The sequence below is a fragment of the Barbus barbus genome, assembly GCF_936440315.1.
Source record: "Barbus barbus genome assembly, chromosome: 25".
NCBI classification, from domain to species: Eukaryota; Metazoa; Chordata; class Actinopteri; order Cypriniformes; family Cyprinidae; genus Barbus; species Barbus barbus.
Genome location: NC_136753.1, coordinates 19,856,178 through 19,878,389, shown reverse-complemented (window position 1 = coordinate 19,878,389; position 22,212 = coordinate 19,856,178). Strand labels below are relative to the sequence as shown.

The following is a 22,212-nucleotide window of genomic DNA, read 5'->3' as shown; positions in this document are numbered from 1 at the left end:
GCAGGAGATTAAGTGTACCACTCACCGATTTCTATTACAAGACCGCTGTTCATCATGTGTTTCCTGTCGCTCTCTCTTTAGCTGTTGTCATTACCCCAACAGTGCATGTATATTTTCTTACCAGTGCTTATTAATTATCCCAGATCATGTAGAGATACATGCAAGTAATGGATTCTATTAAGGACAAAAGATCCATCATGATCATGAAACAGCCATCGGCTAAGAGAGTGAAAAAGGAGGACATTCATTTTGTTGATTATAATTACATAGAAGAGACTCAGCGACAGGATACAGGTTACGGCCTCTAAAACTATACACATCTTCAGATATGATTGGCCTGTATAAGTTTGCTTTATCTCAAGGAGGTTTAGGGTGCTTGCAGTGATCTTTCTCTAGTTAATTACAGACAGTGGATTTATACGGATAAAAAAATAGCAAATTTGCCACTGCTGAGAATCAGCAGCACCTCCTACTGAGGTGTCAACCGTATACATCAACCTATAAAAGAAACACACAATTTAAGCCTACCAGAGAATTCAAATAAAAATCCATCATTGAAATATCTTCTAATGACTAGGATGTTTGATGAAGCCAGCGACCAAACAAATATCTACATAAAAGCTATGAAATATTCATTAAAATCATCAGTTTTCTCTATGTGCTGCAGCAAACACATATTGTGCCTAAATATGAATGTCTCTATAAAACTAAAATTGCAACCAATTTAAATGAGCTAATAATTTTAAAAGAGTTGGAACAGATAGTAAAGGAAAAGCAGCCAACAAGGGAACCGGGATACATGGGAACTCCTTCAATATAATTTAAAAAGCATCCCAGGTGGCAACTCATGAAACTGCTTGAGAGAAAGCCCAGATTGTGCAGAGCTATTATCAAGTTAATAGGTGACTAAATTGAAAAGCTAGTAAAACAAATGTGAAGTAATAAAAAATAAATAAATAGTAATATGTAAATGCATAAAAGTACATTCTATTATCTGTGAAGAATGCTTAAAAACAATATATTTGGAAACGACAGTATACACAATACATACACACATACAAATGTATTTTCCTAGCTAAATTGCAGAACTCCAACTAGTTTTTATTTGAGAAAAAAAAACCTCTCCAGAAAAACAAGACACACAAATAGCATACCTGCAAGACACAAATAGCATTATTTTAATTGCCTGTTTATAGCGAAAGCATTTTCTTCATACACATAAAGCTTATGTACATAAGTTCTGAGAGCAGACCTCACGGTTATGCATATTCACTGAGAAGAGGGGATTATCAGGCAGACATGTAAAGCTTTATGCCAATATTTGCAGCTGGCAACTGGAGGTTTGTTCATTGGTGGAATTCTTCTCTTAATGACCATTCAGTCAGGGAGTTAAAAAGTATTGATTAGAATAGACGGCCAAAGATAATATGCAAAGCTAACAGTAGAATAATATATATATATATATATATATATATATATACCATATTAACCAATGCCCATTTAACACAATAAAAATGAGGCCTGCAGAGTAGACATATGCACAAACTACTATGATGTAAAATGTTATTCCATATGGACATTATCAGTAATTATGCTGCTGAGCAGGATGAAAAAAATTGTAATTTGACAAATGGAGTCACTCCTCTGAAGACACTCTAATTTTTGCAGTTTACATTTACTTTTAACTTATTTGCCCACCGTGAAGAAGAAACTTCATCAATACATATGAAAGTAACAATCCACCCCCATAAAAAAGTATATTTAGATCAACTTAAACGTGGCAGTATTTAATCATTATGTAACATAACATCAAATCTCACTCTCGATCCTGCACTCCAACTTCTATCTATAGCCTATAGGCTAATTCACAGACTTTACTCTAATTCCATAAAAGGGGGACACACACATGTAGAGCTAGAATCCCTATTTACATAATGAAATATTAAAAAGGGTTTTACTAACGTTTGATGATTTCATAGTCATTAGTAACACATTCACTCCTTATTCTCAGTATGACTGCAAACATGCACATATGGAAAAAGTGCTCTAAGCTTTAAGCAATAACGTAAAATTGCATGCAGTGGCCTAGAGATTCAAACCATTTTTGACATTTTGACAAAGAGGTTGGGCCTTTTGAAGTCAAAATATAGTGTCATAAATATGGATGTAAACACAAATTCATTTCATCAGTATAAATAAATATTATCAATAAAGAGGACAAATGCAATACTTCAGAGCTTCAAGTCCCTCCTCAAAACTAAAAAAACAAACTAGGTGCAAATATAATGCTAAATTAGTTTATAATCAATAAAAAACATGGCAAATCATGATGAAATAAGTAGTTGTAGATGAAACACTCACCTTTTACAATTAACTGAATGAGTTTTGGGCGTAGATTACGTTCACTTTGTATTGAGCAGGTGTACAAGCCCTCGTCTGTTACATCCACTTTCTGTATCTGTAAGCTGTATTCATGTTTATCCCCCACATTTGATACGATAGACACACGAGGATCCCCTGACCACTTGTCATTCCCTGCGTAAATGATACTGGAACGATTCAACCATGCTCCTTTTGAGATCCCATCCAACAGGTAGCATCTGAAACCAGAAAGAAAGCAGATAATTAAAGACACCCTGTGGTGAAAATCAAGCTTTTAGCATTGTTTACATGTCTATATGGTGTTTTTAAAATGCTTCGAGACAAACCATGTCCAAATTCAACCGTCAACATCATTGCTGAGCATTTTTTACATAAAATGCATTACCATTCTGATACATCGATTTGTAGATGACACTGCATAACTTGCACATCAGTTTCAGCGGAGATTAATTTGCATATTCATGATTCCAAGTATACTGAATGAGGTGAGGATGTTTTATTCAAGCTATTTTGAGGCGTGAAAAAAATTATTTTCATAGGTAAAATGTTTAAATATGTCATTTTGATTACCAAAGATGAGTTTAAGGGATAAAACCTGTGACTGTGGGGGACAAGGACAACGGTATGTAATTTCAGATCTATACAGATCAAGTGCATATACACAAAGAATATGATTTACAGTTTGCAAAAAGTTAAGAAACAACCCATATTTCCATGTATAGCATTCCAAACTGACCAGTGGAAGCAAATAGAAAGACAGAAACAAACCAAAAATGGTTCAGATCTACTTTTAATGTTAGATATTGAGGAAAGTTATACTAAAATGTTTAATAAACACGACTTGGAAACCATACAAACTACATCAGTCCCTGGTATGCACAAAAGATACTGTCAAAAGCAACAATAACAACAACAAAATAACTATTTAATATTTAAAGCAGTGGTCCCCAGCTGGTGGGTCGTGACCCAAAAATGTGCCGTAGGTCCACAGCAGGTCCACAGCACAGAAAAAAACAATGTTAAATGCAAATAGTAAAATGCAACTAACTGTATAATCATGCATTTAGGACAGCAAATTAAACAGGCTTATCAACATTTCAAGAAAACGCTTAAGGAGAAAGGAGAAAATGCTTTCCATATCTGTTGATGTTGACGTCAAAAGCTATGCGGCCCAATTAAACTCCACAGTATTTTGGTGCAAATCCCTCCGTCACTTTGCAGAAGCCAAATTATGCTGAAGCCAACATGGACAGGTTGCTTGAAAAGGCCTCTTCCTTAAAAGCCATGTTTTTTATTTTGTTTCAAGGCCAAGGCCCATTTTGTTTTTCATGTCTGCTGGATTCCTGTCTTCCGTACTCATTTAAACATGACGTGTTCAAATTGACAGTTCTGACCTCTAAACAAAAGACTTCAAAACGGCAAACGAACAAAAAAAGATGGCTTAGAACTTCAATCTGGTACCGTGTCTAACATCTGTTTGTTGTTTGTCAGCAGCGGTGTGAGTGTCTTCTGTTAGTTATTCACACCGGATACTCTTGAGGTTAGAGGTGAAATGGGAGTCAACATATCCGTCAGTACACTGCAGGTTCAACTCACTGTCCCAAAGTTGACTGGATCTTTTGGAAATGTGCTGGATATGTTCTCATGCCACTCAAAAAAAAAAAGCTGATGTTGTGAAACAGGACTTAAAAAGTGTACACAGAATGATGAGACAAGATTTAAAACGATACAGTTGAGTTACCATTATGCATGAGAAAAGCCCACTTGAGAATGTGATTTAGAGCAGATCTTATTAAAAATGTATTGATGCTTCTAGAATACAACCTTTTAAATTAAAAACATTTCATAATGTCAAATTGCATGTCGTGTACAACTTTGTAAATCCAATAAAACCAACTATTAAAACATTAATTATTGTTATTATTAGTACCATTAGTACCATCTTAAATCTGAAATGTATCACAAACTATCTGAAATATTAGTGATATGTCATAATTTGTCTATTTTATGCATGGCACATCCCTGAATTTCAATGACAGATACTAGAGTATAACTTATTTAGGCCTACATTCATATGCATACGTAATTAACAGCAATAGAGATGATATATTCTTCACATTAACATTAATGGCACAAGAGATATGAGACGGTGCAACGGTTTTTACACTTAAATAAATAATTATCTAAATAAATAAATACTTGTGCTAAATAAGCACACATATATAACCATGACTTCAGATTAAGTGTTCAACCAAACATGCACAACTACAACTGAAGACCGTGGAAGCACATTCTAAGGATTTTGCAAATGTTAATGCTCAACTCTGTCTTATAAAACCCAGTTATTCTTTTGAAATGTTTAATGCTTTTAAACATCTCATGTAATTTCCATATCCCTTGTGCAAATTAGGAGTTGAGGCAAAAGTTGAGTGACAATTGGTCTCCAAACTAAAGTGTTTTTTTATATGGAACATAAAAAAAGACATTTGGAGAAATTTCTTTTTGTTTTTTAGTGCATAAAATAGAAGTCATTGGTAACCAAAAGTGACAGTCACATACGTAGGTTTGGAATGACTTAAGGGTGAGTAAACGATGATCATTTTTAGTTTAGAATGGACTATCTCTTTAAAAGCATAACTTACAACACTAAGATTTATAATCTGCCTAATGTAATAAAAATCAAGAGTTTTGAGCAAAGAAAGAAATTGTTGATTACAAACAGAACAAACATTTTACAAAGTGCTCCTAGCACTACACAGTTAAATGATATTAACATTTATAAAGGCAAAAACTCAATAGACCACTAATAAATTATGTAATACAAACTGATCAATTCTAAATTAAACTCTTTTGATTTTCCTATAAAAGCTCCTCAGACTGCTCTACATCACCGACACTGAAGGTTTCATCACCATTTCTAACACCTGAAACAGCAGGATGGCTGGTGTCAAAGCACCAGAGATCTACTCTGACATACCTCACAATAACTCCCCACAAAGGCATAAGTGCTTCCTACTGAGGTGTAGGCAACTGTGTAAGAAAGAGTATGGACCTCCATGTGTGCTATATTTCCTTTGTACCACCTGGAATGAACAGGTGGAAAGGTTCAAAGCTGATTTTATGTGCCTACTAGCATGTGCTAGTCTTTGAACCCTTGGACTGAAGGACTTGTGTGTGCGAGCGTGTGTGTGTGCGTGTGTTTTCAGAGATCATTCACTAGTGGCTAGCTAGACCCATGACTTCCTACCAAACACTTGATAGTACCTCTGACTTCCTTTTTTCCCTTCCATAGTATGGAAGTCAGTGGGTACCATCAACTGTTCGTTTACCTCAAAATATCTTCAAAATATATTCTTTTGTGTTCAGCAGAAGAAAGAAACTCATACAGGTTTAGAACAACTTGAGAGAGAGTGCAACGATGACAATTTTCATTTTGGGGTGAACTATTTCTTTTACTGTTATTTATATAGCAGTAACAACCTGACTAAAACATTCTTTAATAATTCATGGCAAATTTTTAGCCTGGTTTTACATTTGTAATATGTATGATATATATATATTAGACATATATTTGTTTTGACATCTTTCCTACCATGCAGAAAATGTGCTTTGACATGCAAAGTAGATTTTTACCAAGAAAAAAACATAGATTTTTCTTAAAATATCACCTTTCCCATGAGCATCTTTCATATCGCAGGCAGCTGTATAGAAACGTCAGCTTGCTTACTGACACATCTTACCCCACTGTCCCCACAGCAGCCCTATGTATTTTGCATCCAAATATATATTTTCAGGCCAATGCGCATTGTAATTAATTTAAATAAGAATCTGCTATCAAAGTCTCAAAACAGCAGAGAGAAGAGACCGTAATCAAGTCATGTTTGTTCTTTCTCTTTCCCCGAAATTTCCCTTAATCATCTTTATTCATCCCTTGAAAGCACTGCTCTGTGAAGCTCATGAGGGCAAACCTCTTCACACTCATGGTGGGATTTTTCATCTCATGATCTATTCAGAATCCATTGAGGCTTTCCACTTTGTGGAACACTGATTAGGTCTTCATCTGGTATTTTCTGATTCAAAACATGATTTCTGAAAAGCAGATTGAGGAGGCCTTTGTTTTGTTTTGGCTGCAAGTTTTTGGATTTGAGGCATCTAAAGAACCGTGCCAAAGGTAAGTTAAACACTCTGAATCTGTACTATATCCTTAAAACACGCTGAGCTCCATCAATTACAGTTGCTGTTCTACAGATGTACTGGGTGTTTTCTGTAATCTAAACTGGATTTTCTTTTCATTTCGGATTGACCCAGATTTCTTTTGTTCTTCTGATAACTCCTTCCAGCTGAATGATTCACTAAAGGTATGTTTCCTGGCAGGGACTTTGGGATGGATTCCACTAAAGATTTAAACAATTCCGAACACTGTGTTTATTTGAGATTTTAGATAATAAATAAAGATTTTTTTTTTTTTTAGAAATCTTTGAGGTTTTTTAACAGTTTTTTCCTGTTGAAATGTCTGGGGTCAGTAAGTTTTTTTGTTGTTGACAGAAATGAATACTTTTATTCACCAAGCATGCATTAAACTAATCAAATTTCACAGCAAAAACATTTAGAATGTTTTTATTTCAAATAAATCTTTTGAACTTTCTTTAAAAATGTATAACCATTTCCACAAAAACATTGATAATAGGAAATGTTCCTTGAGGACCAAATCTGCTGTTAATTCAGTTTTGCCATCACAGGAATAAATTACATTTTAATATATTAAAAGAGAAAACAGTTATTTTAAATTGTAAGAATATTTCACAATATTTACATAAATGCTTAAAAGTTTTTTCAAAAATATTACAACATCTTACCCTTGAATGATAGCATATATGCAACACACAATAGGAATGTAACAGTAAACAGCTATATTTATCTATATTTGTTTTTTTACTAAAACCTTTTAATACTTGAAAAGATGCCTGCAAACTCCATTTCATGATCAAATTGTGGAAGCATTCAGGAGAGAAATGCCTCAAACTGAACCGCAACCTCACAGATATTCTTCCTTCTTCAAAGCGGAACAATTCAAGCCAGCAGGCACACAACCAGGGTAGTTTGGGAATGGGAATAGGGAGCAGGGAGCAGGGTTTTGGGACGGAAACAGCTGAAAATGCACCTACCAGCCTTCTCTTTGTTCGCTACGCTAGTTTCATACAGTGGCTGCAGCAAGCAGCAGACAGTATTTGAAACATGTTTGGCTTTTTTCCCCCGCTGATCACGACAATGTCAGGCAAAATGAGAAGGCGTTTCAGAGATGGAGCAAGTTATTACCTTTTGATTAAAGATTAGAAAGACAATAACATGCAAAGATGAATGGCTCACAATAAGAGCAGGAACAAGTAAATAGGGTCAATTTTGATTTCATGTTGACATGTTTGACATCAGCAAAATACATACATACTACGTACATGAAAATTGCATTATTAGAGAAAATCGTATTACAAAAGACATTTAAACTGAACATCAGAGAGATCAGAGAACAAAATGTCACTGGGATTGCAGCAGCATCCTCAAACCCCAAAGGAGCATTTTTTCCCACTATTTTTTATCTCTTGTTTTTTCTTTCATAAGACATAGTGCCTGTCTAATGTTGACCCCACTGTTGATGTGCCAAAGAGAGGTACTCTTTTGTGAAGACCAAGGATTAAAATTTATGATTAAGTCGATCCCAGCCAACAAATCTTGTCTCACAATGTGCCACAAGTTCTCAACACCAGATTAAATGTCAAAGCCAAGCTATAATATTGTCTCTAATGTGTTGAAAACCAACTAGCGACATTCCCATAAGTGCCTTTAGCAATGAGAAATGATGATAATTACATCTGGATGTACGTGGACATGGAAAATGGATGCCAGATGCCAAACAATGGCCAAAACTAATAAAGATGACTGAAGCTATTAAAATGCTGCCTTAGTGCACATAGGTCGTGATTTCTAAAGGACAGTGTTTTTTTTAAAAACTGTTTTAATAAATGAAGCAAAATGCACATTATGTTGCAGCTAACTACCATTTACCTCTAGCTCTCGCACACACATACACATACTCTCACATGCATGCACAATATTATCTCAACATCTGCTATTTCAAATGAACACTGTATCTCCTGTGTTAAAATTACCCATTCAAAACCGGCAAAAATACATCAAATAATCCACTAGGGATCTCAGCCTCCCCTAGCCATCTGTGCTCCAGTCCAAACCATCAGACAGCTAATAGTTATGGTTATTACAGTGTTACCTCTCAAAGGACAAATTTAAAGTTTCCATTTGGATTTCCATCATATTCGGATTCCACTCACCTAAGATGCTTTTTTAGGATAATAACTATACTTTCCTGTCAACGTGACTGTTCTGAATATGTCTTAACTTTGACTTGATGCTAATTGTTTATTCTGTGTTTCATTTATTTTATATGTAAGTCAGGAAGCAGAGCATCATGGTGAGACAAATTTTAATTAAATCTAAAATTTGCCAAAATCATTTATCATCAGTCATCAATTATATGCCACAATTTCTCAATAAATCATGATTGTTGCTATTTGCCTGTTTTATGCCAGACAAATGCATCATTCCAATTAGTGTTAATTTCATGGTGAGATCCTATTCTCTCTAATAATTGACTTATCGGTAAGCCCCGCCCCCCTTAATTATTGTTGCTCCCTCTGACAAACAAACGAAAGAGTTGTTCACTGTCTTACAACGACAGCTGCAGTGTGAAAACCTTGTCCCACTATGTTTTTGCACAATTTTGGACACAGAAGGCCACCAAATGGGAATTAGATATTCCATGGAGCGATTTAAATGTGGTGGGTAACTCGAAGCGAGGGTTTACAGATCGCAATGCAAGCGGGAGAAGTCTCATATTACAGTCGGTCATCACGATTGCGGATGACAACATGCAGGATCAACACTGTTCATGTATCGCAGGGTATGATTAAATTAATGTCAATTTAACCAGTTTAATAGGGAGAGGCACTGAAATGTAGACCTTCGTTTATGTGTTTTTGATCTACACTGTACAGTCCGCTATTTAGGATTGTACGTTAGCATGGACTTACTAACTTTAACGTTAGCTAGTTTTAGCCAGAGATACCTTGCTGAAGCACAAGATAACATTAACGTTCTGCTTGAGCAGATGAAAATTGTAGCTTAATGAGTGTATGAACCAGAAAATGAACGTTTTTGTCTTCATTTGAATTGGGGTTGAATACTTCGGGACATTTTGCTGTTTTGTTTGGATTCAGGAAATGTAATAAAATAAATTATATTGCCCATGCTCTCAGGGTACCTGGAATCAGTGTTACAAGAACCCCAGACACATCGTTTTTCCAATTTTGAAGCATAAACCCCATAAAACCGATGCAAGCTTTGGATCTTCCATAATGGTACTTAAATCTAAAGATGTCCGAGTTCCGCTCCACGTGCAACTGATACACGACTGCCATTGGCTAGTCATCGTTTGTGGGGAGGGGCTTACCGATAGGCGCCCGGGGAGCAGTTGGGGGTTCGGTGCCTTGCTCAAGGGCACCTCAGTTGTGGTATTGAGGGTGGAGAGAGACATTCTCTCTCTGGACATTCACTCCCCCCACCTACAATCCCTGCCGGCCCGAGACTCGAACCCACAACCTTTGGATTACGAGTCCGACTCTCTAACCATTAGGCCACGACTTCCCCACCCTAATAACAATTTATTAGGGTGGAGCACTGTATATATTTGTGCTAAATTTGTTGCAAATATAATATTATGCAGGTCACTATTATGCAGTACTTTTTTAACTCTTTTTTTTTTAAAGTTCACACTTTATTTTAGTCCAATTCTCACTATTAACAAACCATAAACTATGACTTTTGCCTCAAATAACTCTTAATTTGCTGCTTATTAATAATTAGTAAGGTAACTACAGTAGTTGTTAAGTTTAGGCAGAATGCTTTATAAGTAATATATACTTTATAAGTAACTTTATAATCAAACAATATGGTAATAATAGGCATGCTAATAAGCAACAAGTTAATAGTAAGAATTGTTATTTTTATCAATTGAAAACAATTATTTTTAACACTATACTATATGGAATAAGTGTTACCCAAAAAAAAAGGAAGACTGGCTTGTGTAACAATTTAAGGGGGTATTTCTATAAAACTGCATACCAGACTTTCATAAATAGCTCAGCCACTAAATTAACTACTGTGTCTCTTGATTAATAGAAAATTAAAGACAATTAACAGGATGCATAAAAGGATGGAAATAACTTCATAAAAAATAATTCATTAAATCCAATGAAATGAGAAATTATTTCTTAATAAACTTTTAATATTTAAGTATATTTTAAATTATATTAAGACACAGGCCTATATGACGGGGACATACTGCATTAACCAATCCAACAAGTTGTGAATATTGCAATGATTTAAATGCACTTTTAATCTGCATTACTGTATGCTAGCATAATCATTTTGAAAAAAAAAAAAAAAAAAAATTCCCTATGTGGTATTTCTCATGTTTTAGCAATAATTAATGACTATTGGTGCATAGGAAATAATCATAATTATTCCTTGTGTTCACTTGCTCCTAAAACATTTTGAATTTATTTGGCAGCAAAATCTGTTTGGTCGAAACAATAACTGAAAATGAAAATGACCCACAAATTGCCAATAGAATTGCCTTTACCTAGTAAATATTTTTGTTTATTCGCCAGGCTTGTCTAATGCTAATACTAAAAGCAGTGATACATGAGCGATGAAAAGGCATTTTAACCTTATTGCATATGCATTTATAGTAGCTTTCTGTTCAGACGCAACATTTATAGGAGCAGAGTATTTAAATAAATAACACAAGGTGATTTACTAAGGTTTGAGGCAGTCAATAATTTACTGGTATTTGCACCATTATTTGACACCCCAAAAAAGCATGTCCCTGTAAAGATGTAAAGACGAGGAAGGAAAATACAACTGTCTGCGACTACAGTCTAATGTGATGTACTTTCATTTTATTTAAATATTCCACAGCTCCTTTCACATACTCATTAATGAGCTTCTTTTCTGTCTAACGCTCTGTCAGAATGTTCTACTGTAAAGCGGTCGTAGGGCACAACACGCAGCGAAAACAGAGTCTGTGCTACACTAATTATTAGCCAATAAATCAGTAGTGAGTGAAATCTAACAATTTATTAGCCTAAAGACAAACATTATTTAGTCACATTGCACTTTTTTGCATATAAGTGTGATTTACTAGAGGGTAAAGCCATTCTAGAGTATATTTATGTATACTCATAAAGGATTAAAAATATACTGTAGAGATAATACAAGCGCCTAGCTCTATTAATAAAATATATGTGTAACCTATATGTGACCCTGGACCACAAAACCAGTCATAAGGGTCAATTTTTCGAAATTGAGATTTATACAACATCTAAAAGCTGAATAAATGATTTTTCCATTGATGTATGGTTTGTTATGATAGGACAATATTTGGCCGAGATGCAGCTATTTGAAAATCGGGAATCTGAGGGTGCAAAAAAAAAATCTAAATATTGAGAAAATTGCTTTTAAAGTTGTCCAAATGAAGGTCTTAGCAATGCATATTACTAGTCAAAAATTAAGTTTTGGTATATTTACAGTAAAATATCTTATTGCAACATGACCTTTACTTAATGTCCTAATGATTTTTGGCCTAAATTAAAAATCAATCATTTTGACCCATACAATGTATTTTTGGCTATTTTTACAAATATACCCCAGCGACTTAAGACTGGTTTTGTGGTCCAGGGTCACATATAACCTTTTTTGTTTTTGCCATTTTCTTGTAGCTAGCCAGTCTATCATCAGGTTTCAAGTGTGTTCAACTAGGCAGTATTTTCAGCTTTTAGAAGGTGCAGCTTTTCTGTAATCTTTTGTGACAATCTCTCTGATACTGGGTTAAAACCGGTAGTGTCATCACGGTGAAAGTGGAAGAGATGCATCAGTTTGTTCCATATATGCAGCTAACTACAGTGATGCCACTCTATTAGGCCTTATAATTATACCCCAAAAAGCTATTATAAAAGCTATCGATGCAATAATTATACACAAGTGGTTCCGTCCAGGATGATTTGAATTGAATTCCTTGTAAAGCTGCTTTGGAATGATTTGAATTATGACAAGCAGCATACAAATATCACTGAATTGAACTAAACATAACAAACAGCATATGTGAACAAGAAGCTTTCAGTACTGTACCAATACTCAAACCCTGTTGAGACGAACGGTATGTGAATAAATCAACAGAGACGGGCAAGTGTCTCACAACTTTAATTCTAATTCCTACAACAAATACTGGATAAATTATATGTGTGAGGGCCTGCTGGGACCCTGCCATATTTTGCATGACCTAATTCTGCTCACTGCCTTCCTTAAGTGACATATTTCTTGCAAGCCAGCACACCCTTTGCCACCTAATGTAGTGGAAGAACTAGGCTATAGAAAAACTCGATCATTCAGCTGATGTTTTCTTTGCGCTGGGAGATATCATCTCAGCGCTTCAAAAGAAGACGCAGCAAGTGAAGGAAACTCATTCTTTGTGGTTTTCATGCCAGTATTGAAGGTGCTAACTGTCAGAAAAAATCAGGTTCGCTGATGGATCATGACATAACAAACTACAAACAGAAGACATGTACCAGGTTGCTGTTTATAGCAAGAGGAAGACGTGTAACATGAAGGCGTGCATTTTAGACCCCTTAATTTGACTGGATGAATAAGGAAATCTAATGAGCGTTCTTCCCTCACATTCTTTGCGTTTTTGGCAGGGACCGAACCTCCTTGGGTAAGCTTTCTGTGAGACCATTTGGCAGAGATTACGCCCAGCTTAACGTCCATCCCACAAAGGTCTTTCATTCATAACTGAGATTTGAAAGCACACGTACATTCATGGAGTAACTAGTGCATGCGAGAACGCTTTAATCAGATACAGCTACAGAGCAAAGGGATTAGAAACACTAAAATGTAATCAGTGTGATTAAAACATTAATGCGTTCACATACAAAAGCATTTCAACAACAACCCTGCTACGCTGTAACAGCATAGTGCCAGAGAGTGGAAAATATTCCACCATGCTGACAGTCAAATAGAGAAACAATTGCAGAGCATTTCAATACTAGATGAGAGTCAACAGGGGGGACCATTTTCTTTAAAGGGACTATGATAGGTGCTGTGATGCTGCAATAGGGGAAAATTGAAATGCTGCAGAGAAGGGAGGCTGAATCAACAGAAGATCCGTTAAAAATGCGTCCATTCTAAGACATCTTTAAAAAACAGAAAGCAACGTGATGTATATTAGAGACTCTCACTGGTTTCTTCATAGTGCTTATGTTCCCAATACAGAAAATGACACCCGGCCATGGTAACCATGGCAACACACCCTATGGACATGCACTAGATACCCTCTGCTATCTAACACTAGTTCAAACACTTTGGTAGGCGTTTACATAACAAGGGACAGTTCGCTCAAAAATAAAAATCGGTCATTATTTACTCAACTTCATGATGAGCCAAACCTGTATGACTCTTTATCTTCTGCATAACACATAAAAAGAGATGTTTTGAAAAGCATCTAAGTGTTCTTTTACATACAATGCAAGTCAATGGGGTCTAATGTTGTTTTGGACCTCACTGACTTCCATTGTATGGACAAAAACAACTGAAACCTTCTTTTGAGTTCCACAGAAGACAAAAGAAAAAGTCTTATAGTTTGGAACGACATGAGGGTGAGTAAAAGATAACAGAATTTTCATTTTTGGGTGAACTACAGTATCCTATTATCTGATAAATTCATGTAGCGCATGAATGCTATCCAAATGGCACAATAATACAAGCCTTTTGCACTATCCACAATGTGTGAACAATGCCAAGCATTGTGGGGTTTGTTCTTCTGACTAAAACATATTCTCAGCTCAGAACAGCACTTAAATAATTACAGTTTGAGTACTCTGCTTTTACCACAATTTCATAATGGCCTTTTAAAGAGTCTCAGGCTGTTTCTATAACTACCAAACATCTTTGAAGCATCAGGGAAGAAAAGTTGGGTGTTCTAAAAGTTAAAAGTAGTGAGCTGGTACAAATTAAATGCTATTGTTCATGTTGGTTGGGTTTTGACAGTTGCAATTAAAAGTCTCATGTTCTTGAAGGAAACCAGGCGCTGCCGTCTCTCAAGAGGCAACTGCTTTAATTTCATAAATAAGCTCACTTCCTATCGGCTAATATTGTGTCATAATGCCAATCCTCTCTGGTTCTGACAAATGGAAAATGCGACATTATGAGACCTATTAAGCAACGTGAAAACAAAGCGAGATATGCGAAGCAGCTGACAGTCTGTGATGATGGTGTGGTATTCCCAGTCTGAGCAGTGCCTCCAGTCTGCCAAGAATGCAGAGGCAATGCTGTTGAGATGATTGATGACACGCCTCCACTGGCCCTCTCTTCCCTGCTGACATGCACTCACAACCCAACACTTTTCACCACTAATTGGACAACCTTGCAAATTCCTTCTCTGAGACTGTGGTCCACTAAATTAGCCACTGATAACTGCCCAGAATTGGTTCAATTTATGAACGTCCAGAACTGTCGTGCTGGTAAGGTGTCACTCATATGGCAGAGGCTGTTGAATGAACCTGCCAGGCGTGCAACTTTCCAGACAAGTTTATTTCTCATCAGTTTTCCATTTTAATGTTTTGATCAAGCTTGCGGGTGACAGTTCATTTCAAATCTAGTTAGGTAGAACTTTGCCTGAAATGGGGAAATAGATGTTTTGTACATAATGAGTCCCGAAGGACAAAAATCACACTGCAGCCATAAATGGGGCATCACATGAGCTATTTTTGCTTGTTTGATTAGTCTGAATCACGTGCTAATTATGTTTTCATCTGAGAAGATCCACACTCTAAAAAGAAAATGCAGGGGACCTATTACACCACAGCTTGCAAGTTTTTAATTTTTAATTTATTGATTTAATTAGACATTTTAAGTTGCTCAGTTGTATTGACATTATAATGTTGATCATTACGACAACTTAAAGGGGTCCTATACGCGTTTTCACTTTTTGAATTTTAGTCCGTGTGTAGTGTGTATGTTTGGGCATAAAAATATCTACAAAGTTACAAATCTCAAAGTCCACTCCAAAAGGAGATATTTCGTTTAAAAAAAATCCCTTTTCAAGAACTACAATAAATGGCTCGTTTGGACTACAAAGTTGTTTCCTGCATTTGTGATATCACAAAGCGGTCCATTAGAATATCATTCAAATAAAATTTGAACGGTTGGCGGGTGGGGAGAACGCTTGGTTGAGCACTGCACGTTTCAAAATCAAAACCCGGTGCGGGTGTTTTTATATCACTGTATTTCTGAAGGAAACCGACTGTCTTCAGAAAATTTTGGATGTCATTTTCATTTCATCTTGCATGTAATGTCTGATAAAGCAGCATTTGTGAGAGGAGGCTGCTTTGGGTACAGCGTTACCGGAGAAACCTCACTCTCTACCACTCCAACAGCGGCTCCTGCCGGCAGAGAATTAATTTGCATATATATGCCGCCACAAATAGTGTAACTCTGTGGGACTGTGGTATAAGTAAATTCAACTGTATAACAGTTTCACTGAAATTTCATGTTATAATGTTATAATTAAAGAACAATAAACATAATACATATTACCGCTGCACTTATCTGTACATAGTAAATGCAGTTATTTTTAAGCTGTTGTTGACATTCCTATTTAAAACGTGATTTAGCCGAAAAAAACAACAAAAAAAAACAATAACGTTACCACTTTAAAATGTCTTGCAATATCCGTGCGTGCAAAGGTTCTGCGCGATCCTCTTGTTCAATATTCTCGGGGTCTGAATCAGGACGAATTTGCCGCTTTGGCAAGGGGCGGGGTAGTACTGAAACGCCGTCTAAGCTGTTCGCCAATCACAACACACTGGGACAGCTAACCAATCACAACACATTTAGTTTTACGGAAAGCGGGCCTTCATCGAACCTGGAACTAATCGAGCCTTTTGTGCCAGGCTGGGGAGAAAGGTATTGTAATAATGTAAATTATGTGAAAAAAATAATGTGATTTTCGAACCACCAAGCATGAGAGCATGTTCTAGTACACCCCCAAAACAAAATCAAGACTTTGTAAAAGAGCATAATAGGACCCCTTTAATATTGAGTGTAATATTCTTAAGTTGCAGTAAATGAAATTGTGTTGTTCCCAGCATGCTTTGCATAGGACCAGATAACTTCAATTTAATGAACAAAGTAAGATCTCTCTTTTATTTTTTTAATTTACATGTTAAATAAGAATTCATTTAATTTATTAATTTAATTTAATTTTCTGAGCAATCAATTTAAAGATTTTTGTTTAATCTACAAAATAAATTTATCTATCTCAATCTAGTTTGCTGGTTGAACATAATTTTGTTATAAGTTGTCATAAATCAAAAAAACTGATTGCAAACCAAACAAGTACTGCAAATTATGCTATATATTCTATACATATATATTCTCCGTTCAGATTTAAAAATAGTTTCTGGAAGGTCTATCAACATGATACTGCCCTGTGTTTTTCACAGACACTAACAAAGTAAAACTGCAACCACCATCCAGCCGGAAATCTGGGTCTGTTATGTAACACAAATGTGGTCAATGGCCATTCAGAAATCTGAAAACTACCAGTGACTCAGTGTGAAGCCTTGCCAAATGTCTTAGCAGAAGCCTAGCAGCACACAATCAGATATTTCAAATATTTGAATGCATGACCTTTTAATCTGTTAAAGACATTTGAACTCTACAGGAACTCAAGGAGCTTTATAGGATCAATTGGTAAAGCATGGTGCTAAAAACTTATATAGTTATGGGTTTAGTTTGCAGGAAACACAAGTTGAAGAAAAGTTTACCATGAATAAATGGGAAGTAAGCAACGCCAAATAAAAGCAATTAATTCTCAGAAAATTGCCCTGGACTAACAAGCTAGTTGTTATTTCTGAGAATTATATGGTTCCAATAACAGAAAAAATTAAAATAAACATATCATTACACAATTTGGTAGCTGAAATAGGAATCTATGTTAAATAAATAATCCTCATAAAATAGCCCAATCATCCAGAATATTACTTTTTTCCATTCTACAAGGGAACAACATTGCCTTACATCAAGCAATTTTTGATTTCTTTGTTGGCCAACATAGTGATACGTCACATTAAGCTCTCAGAGGGGGAAAGAAAGCCTAAATGCTATTGATCTGCTTCACTGCTTTGTATTCCATTCACTAATAATTACCAATGCAGTCCCTCCAATTACTCGGCTCTACTTAACATTTACAGTCACATGCAATCCACACACATTGATTCATTATGCAAATGACAGGGACTAATTTAAGGCTTGCTTACATGACTCCATTTAAAAACCTGCAGCCATGACAATGCACTGCACAAATGAATTGAGACATGGTTTCCTTTTAATGCTGCACAGAAAATAATGGAAACATTTAAGCCAAATATTAACAAATGGTTCAAATGTTCCTAATGTTCTCAGTGAGGACTTTATTGTACTCAAATGAAACTCAATACCATATAGTACTGAGCCAATGACAAACGAGTCTTAAATATTAACACTGAATATGGTGAGGACTGATGATAGGATTACTGTTAAGGTGAACGGTGCAGGCCTGTATGCTCTCCAGTTTGAGAGTAGAGTGGGTGTCTATCACCTGAGGGACAAAGAAGCTTATCTGGTATCTAGTGAGCCTGCTTCATCAAAAGCCATGAAAATCAGTGACAGGTTGAGGAGAAGGGAGGTTAAATCTACTTGAGAGGCACTACTGTTTTTTCAGAAGTGCTTCAGGTATAATTGCTTTGAAGATAACCATTATCTGGTGGCAATTATTATTTTCTTCTGCATATTTTATCCTGAGACTCGTGACCTCCCCCACAACTGGGAAAGGGGGCTTCTTTAGGAATAGTCCATTACAATATTGTAATGATACAATTATACTGCCACAGAAAAGAACTGGAAAAGAAAAAGAGCATAGCTGTGTGTATAATATCATGTTATCAATAAAAAAGCAACTTATATTAAATCTAACTACATGTATATATATATATATATATATATATATATATATATATATATATATATATATATATACAAACCGGTTAGCAACTAAACCATATTCTTTTAGATTTTCCGTACATTCCTGCAGTGTCTTTAACAAAGAATAACATCTTGCCTTCTGGTATTCATGGCTGGTGAATGTCAGATAATGTTAAATTCCTGCCTGGCTTTCTATAGCTTTCTGTATCACCTTTAATAGCCACCTCTCTCTATATTTATAAGAGCAGTGTGGAATACCACACACAATCTAGACTCCTACGTGGCACACTAAATATTGAAGGTGAAGTTGATAATCTCTGATCGTGAGTTATTCTTGATAATGTGAACATTATAATGTTAAGCCTACCACTGGCATCACATCTGTAGTATACAGTATGCTGATATATTGCAGCCAAATTGCAAATATTAAACGTGGGCTTACTGGCACAAAGTCAAGAACCATTTTAGCGAGATCACAGTATTTGTCATAATTTATGCTCTTCAGCTCAAGAGACCAACAATGCCAAGGATAAAGACAGATTAGATACACTCTATGAAGTTATTAACATATTAAATCCTAAATATTCTCTTCAATACCTACAGTGTACATGATTAAATTTGTGATCATGTTGTGTTGAAAACAGCACGATTCCACAAATGAAGCAAAATTCAAGAGAAGCTGATTGTATATATTTCATCAATATATGTATACCATTATACACTGACACAACTGACACATCCCTCTGTAATAACTGGATCAGCAAAACATCAATAATTCGAACACATCCATTAAATATTTCAGAGAGCACAGCACTTTAGTTAAAGTGTTGGTGTTCAAGTTAATAATACAACAGAAGAGATAAAACAGAGGAGAAAATCTCACAGTAACATCCTTCCGATTAATCAGCACTGACAGTAAGAGGTGTGGCCTGAGGAGAAAGGGAGCAGGTTCCCACCCAAGTCTCCATGTAACACTGACACGGGTGAGGGACACGTTTAAAGCACAGGCACTAAGCAATCACAGACCACCATCTGACATTTTCTGGTCATCTGGGACAGTGATGACAGCCCTATTCACAGTACACAATAGCCCCCCTTTACAATCTTTTACCCAATTTTGAGATGCAATAATGTTGTCACATTGAAATTACGTGGCATAAGTGCCTTCACTTGTGAAAATGTAACAATAATACAAGAAACATTCTAGGGTGTATTTTACTCAAAGCGAGGATAAGAAAAAATCTAAGATAACAATCAAGGCTTTCTGGGGGAAAAAAACAGCAAGGTGCAAAACTGATGTTTGAATATCCTGCTAAACAACCAATGGTAGAAATTGTATTTGTAACAAACTGACCACCGAGTAAGCTGACAGTTTGTTTTCATAAACAATATTTTATTTTAAAACACGCCGCAAGATGTAACTTGGCCTAATCAAAATTAATAAAACACAAATATTATTTAGGTTTTAGGTTCTAAATCACTTAATTATTTTAGCTACAGCATACTGGACTCGTGACACTACAATAAACCATTGGAGCAACGTGTATATTACTTAAAAAATAAAAAAAAACTTTTCGAGCATGCAACGTGCAACGCCAGAGTGTATCGGACTACGTGATGACGCACTTACGCAAAATAATTGCTAAATGGGGTTTTGAACAGGTTCTTTGAAACGAACTGTTCGAAAGAACCGACTCCACGAAATGAGTCGGTTCATCGTAGTGGTCCTGTGTATATATTTAGAAATGTAAAGGGGGACAAGCTAAATTTGCAAGGAGTCAAACATGTATTCTAACGTATATAAAAATGTCATATAATGTTTCAAATTATCCTGAAAGTTAGATTTCACGGAGGACAATATAAACGACGTGTGGGTCAATTATTAAGAAGAAAAAATACATAGGCTCCCCAGGGCTGATTTCACTCAATATCTGATATTATGAAAATCCATTTTATTTAAATTAGAGCACAACATCCAGCTGCAAACGGCAAGAATAGACTTGTGAAACCTAAAAAAATTTAATTAGAACTTATCATCAGACACTTGCATCAGTTACCGTCAGACACACCCATGAAAAAGCTTTCAATAAACGCGAATGGGTTGGAATTTTAGTACATGTTCATCATAAACTACGTTACTCATATATTGACGTGACTCATACCCCCCTTTAATCTCGCACATAATAATCGTGTGCAACTTTTCTCTCTCTATAAAAAAATAAAAGAATTCCAAGACATTAGTGGGGCTCTTTCGGACGGTGGGAATCATGAATTACTTCATTGTAATTGTGCAAAGTGTTCCGCTTGGCGGGGTTTACAAAAATCTACCCCCTTCCCCAGCTCCTTATGCAACCCCTCATAGAGACACCCTGGACCCTAGACTTTAAACATCTATAACTGAGCCAGTCCATCTACCAAACTCGGGAAAAAAATCATCACGGTCTCAAACTGTTCTGGTCTATATGGGAATCAGCAGGGTTTATGACCCAAATAAAAGTGACGGAGCGGCACTGGGGGATCTGCCGAGCGTTGTTTACAAAACTGAGAGCAGAGCATAGAGACTGAGGCAGGTGCCAGCCAAGTTAAGTTTGAACACTTCTACAGCGACTTGAGTCTCCTACCTGAGCAGCGCGGTGTCTCCCTGTCTGCTGACCACACTCTCGCTGGACGCATAGTCCACAGTTTGTCCAGCGGGCAAACACGACGGTAAAAAGCAGCAAAGACTAAGAATTATAGCGGTGAGCCACTGACCGGAGACGCACGCATCCTGCACTGCAATCATTATGTCCATCACCGCCGAATGGAGCACGATCCACGCCGTTATCAAAAATAAAAATATCTGGATGAAAATACAATAATCCTCCGCGAAAACCCCGAGAAACGGCGTTCCGTGTAGTTTCCCAGATTTGTTTTGATCGGAACCTGACCGCGGGATGAAGTCGACTCTCCAGTGGCTTGCACACCATCTAGTGAGGAAATGGGAAACGGGAGCAGAGCTAGCAGCAGACAACCCCCCGGCTCTGATCCTGTTGCCATGCGGCCGTTTCCCAGGCAACCTGTTCCCTGTAGCTCGTGATGGAGCAGTTAAGCGGGTGGTTATTCTTGATACGGCAATACTATTTAAATGAGTGAGTTTTGACCACCCGGAGTTTAACGCCCTGCAACCTCGAGACGTCCTCCTGCAAACACGCACTTTGTTTTGTTTTAGCCTATTGCGTGCGACGTCTCCAAAATCGAGTCGATGAAAAGGGCAAGATGTAAAATGACACAGGTCAGGTCTTGTTTGTGTCATCGGTGGCCCATGCAGCCCTGCAGTGGGTTGCTATTTGTTCCGAGAAGTTACTGTTGGATGTTCTCATCCATTTTTAGACTCCGTAGCTTTAAAGATTGCATAGTTCTCTCAGATCAAGTGTTTTTTTAAGTAAACAAAAATGTCCTTAAAATTAAACATTTGTGACCCTGGACCACAAAAACCAGTCATAAGGGTAATAAAAAAAGAGAGAGATTTATACATCCGAAAGTTGAATAAATAAGCTTTCCATTGATGTATGGTTTGTTATGATAGGACAATATTTGGCCGAGATACAACTATTTGAAAATCTGGAATCTGAGAGTGCAAAAAAAAAAAATTTCTAAATATTGAGAAAATCGCATTTAATGAAGTCTTTAGCAATGCATATT

General features: G+C 36.3%; 1 protein-coding gene across 3 annotated transcripts in view; it reads right to left on the bottom strand.

The window, feature by feature from the left end:
• Positions 1-21,496, bottom strand: part of LOC306845363 (neuronal growth regulator 1-like) — a 112,701-nt gene extending 91,205 nt beyond the window's left edge. Inside the window, exons 1-2 of one of the 3 annotated variants that reach the window (XM_079378122.1) lie at positions 21,153-21,496; positions 2,362-2,600 (exon numbers count right to left, since the gene is read on the bottom strand). In XM_079378122.1, coding sequence (XP_079234248.1) covers positions 2,362-2,600; positions 21,153-21,322 — 409 coding nt within the window. In that variant the 5' untranslated portion in view covers positions 21,323-21,496. The remainder of the gene's footprint in view (positions 1-2,361; positions 2,601-21,152) is intronic. The other 2 variants (XM_079378120.1, XM_079378121.1) reach the window with 2 other exon arrangements.
• Positions 21,497-22,212: the final 716 nt, after the last annotated feature.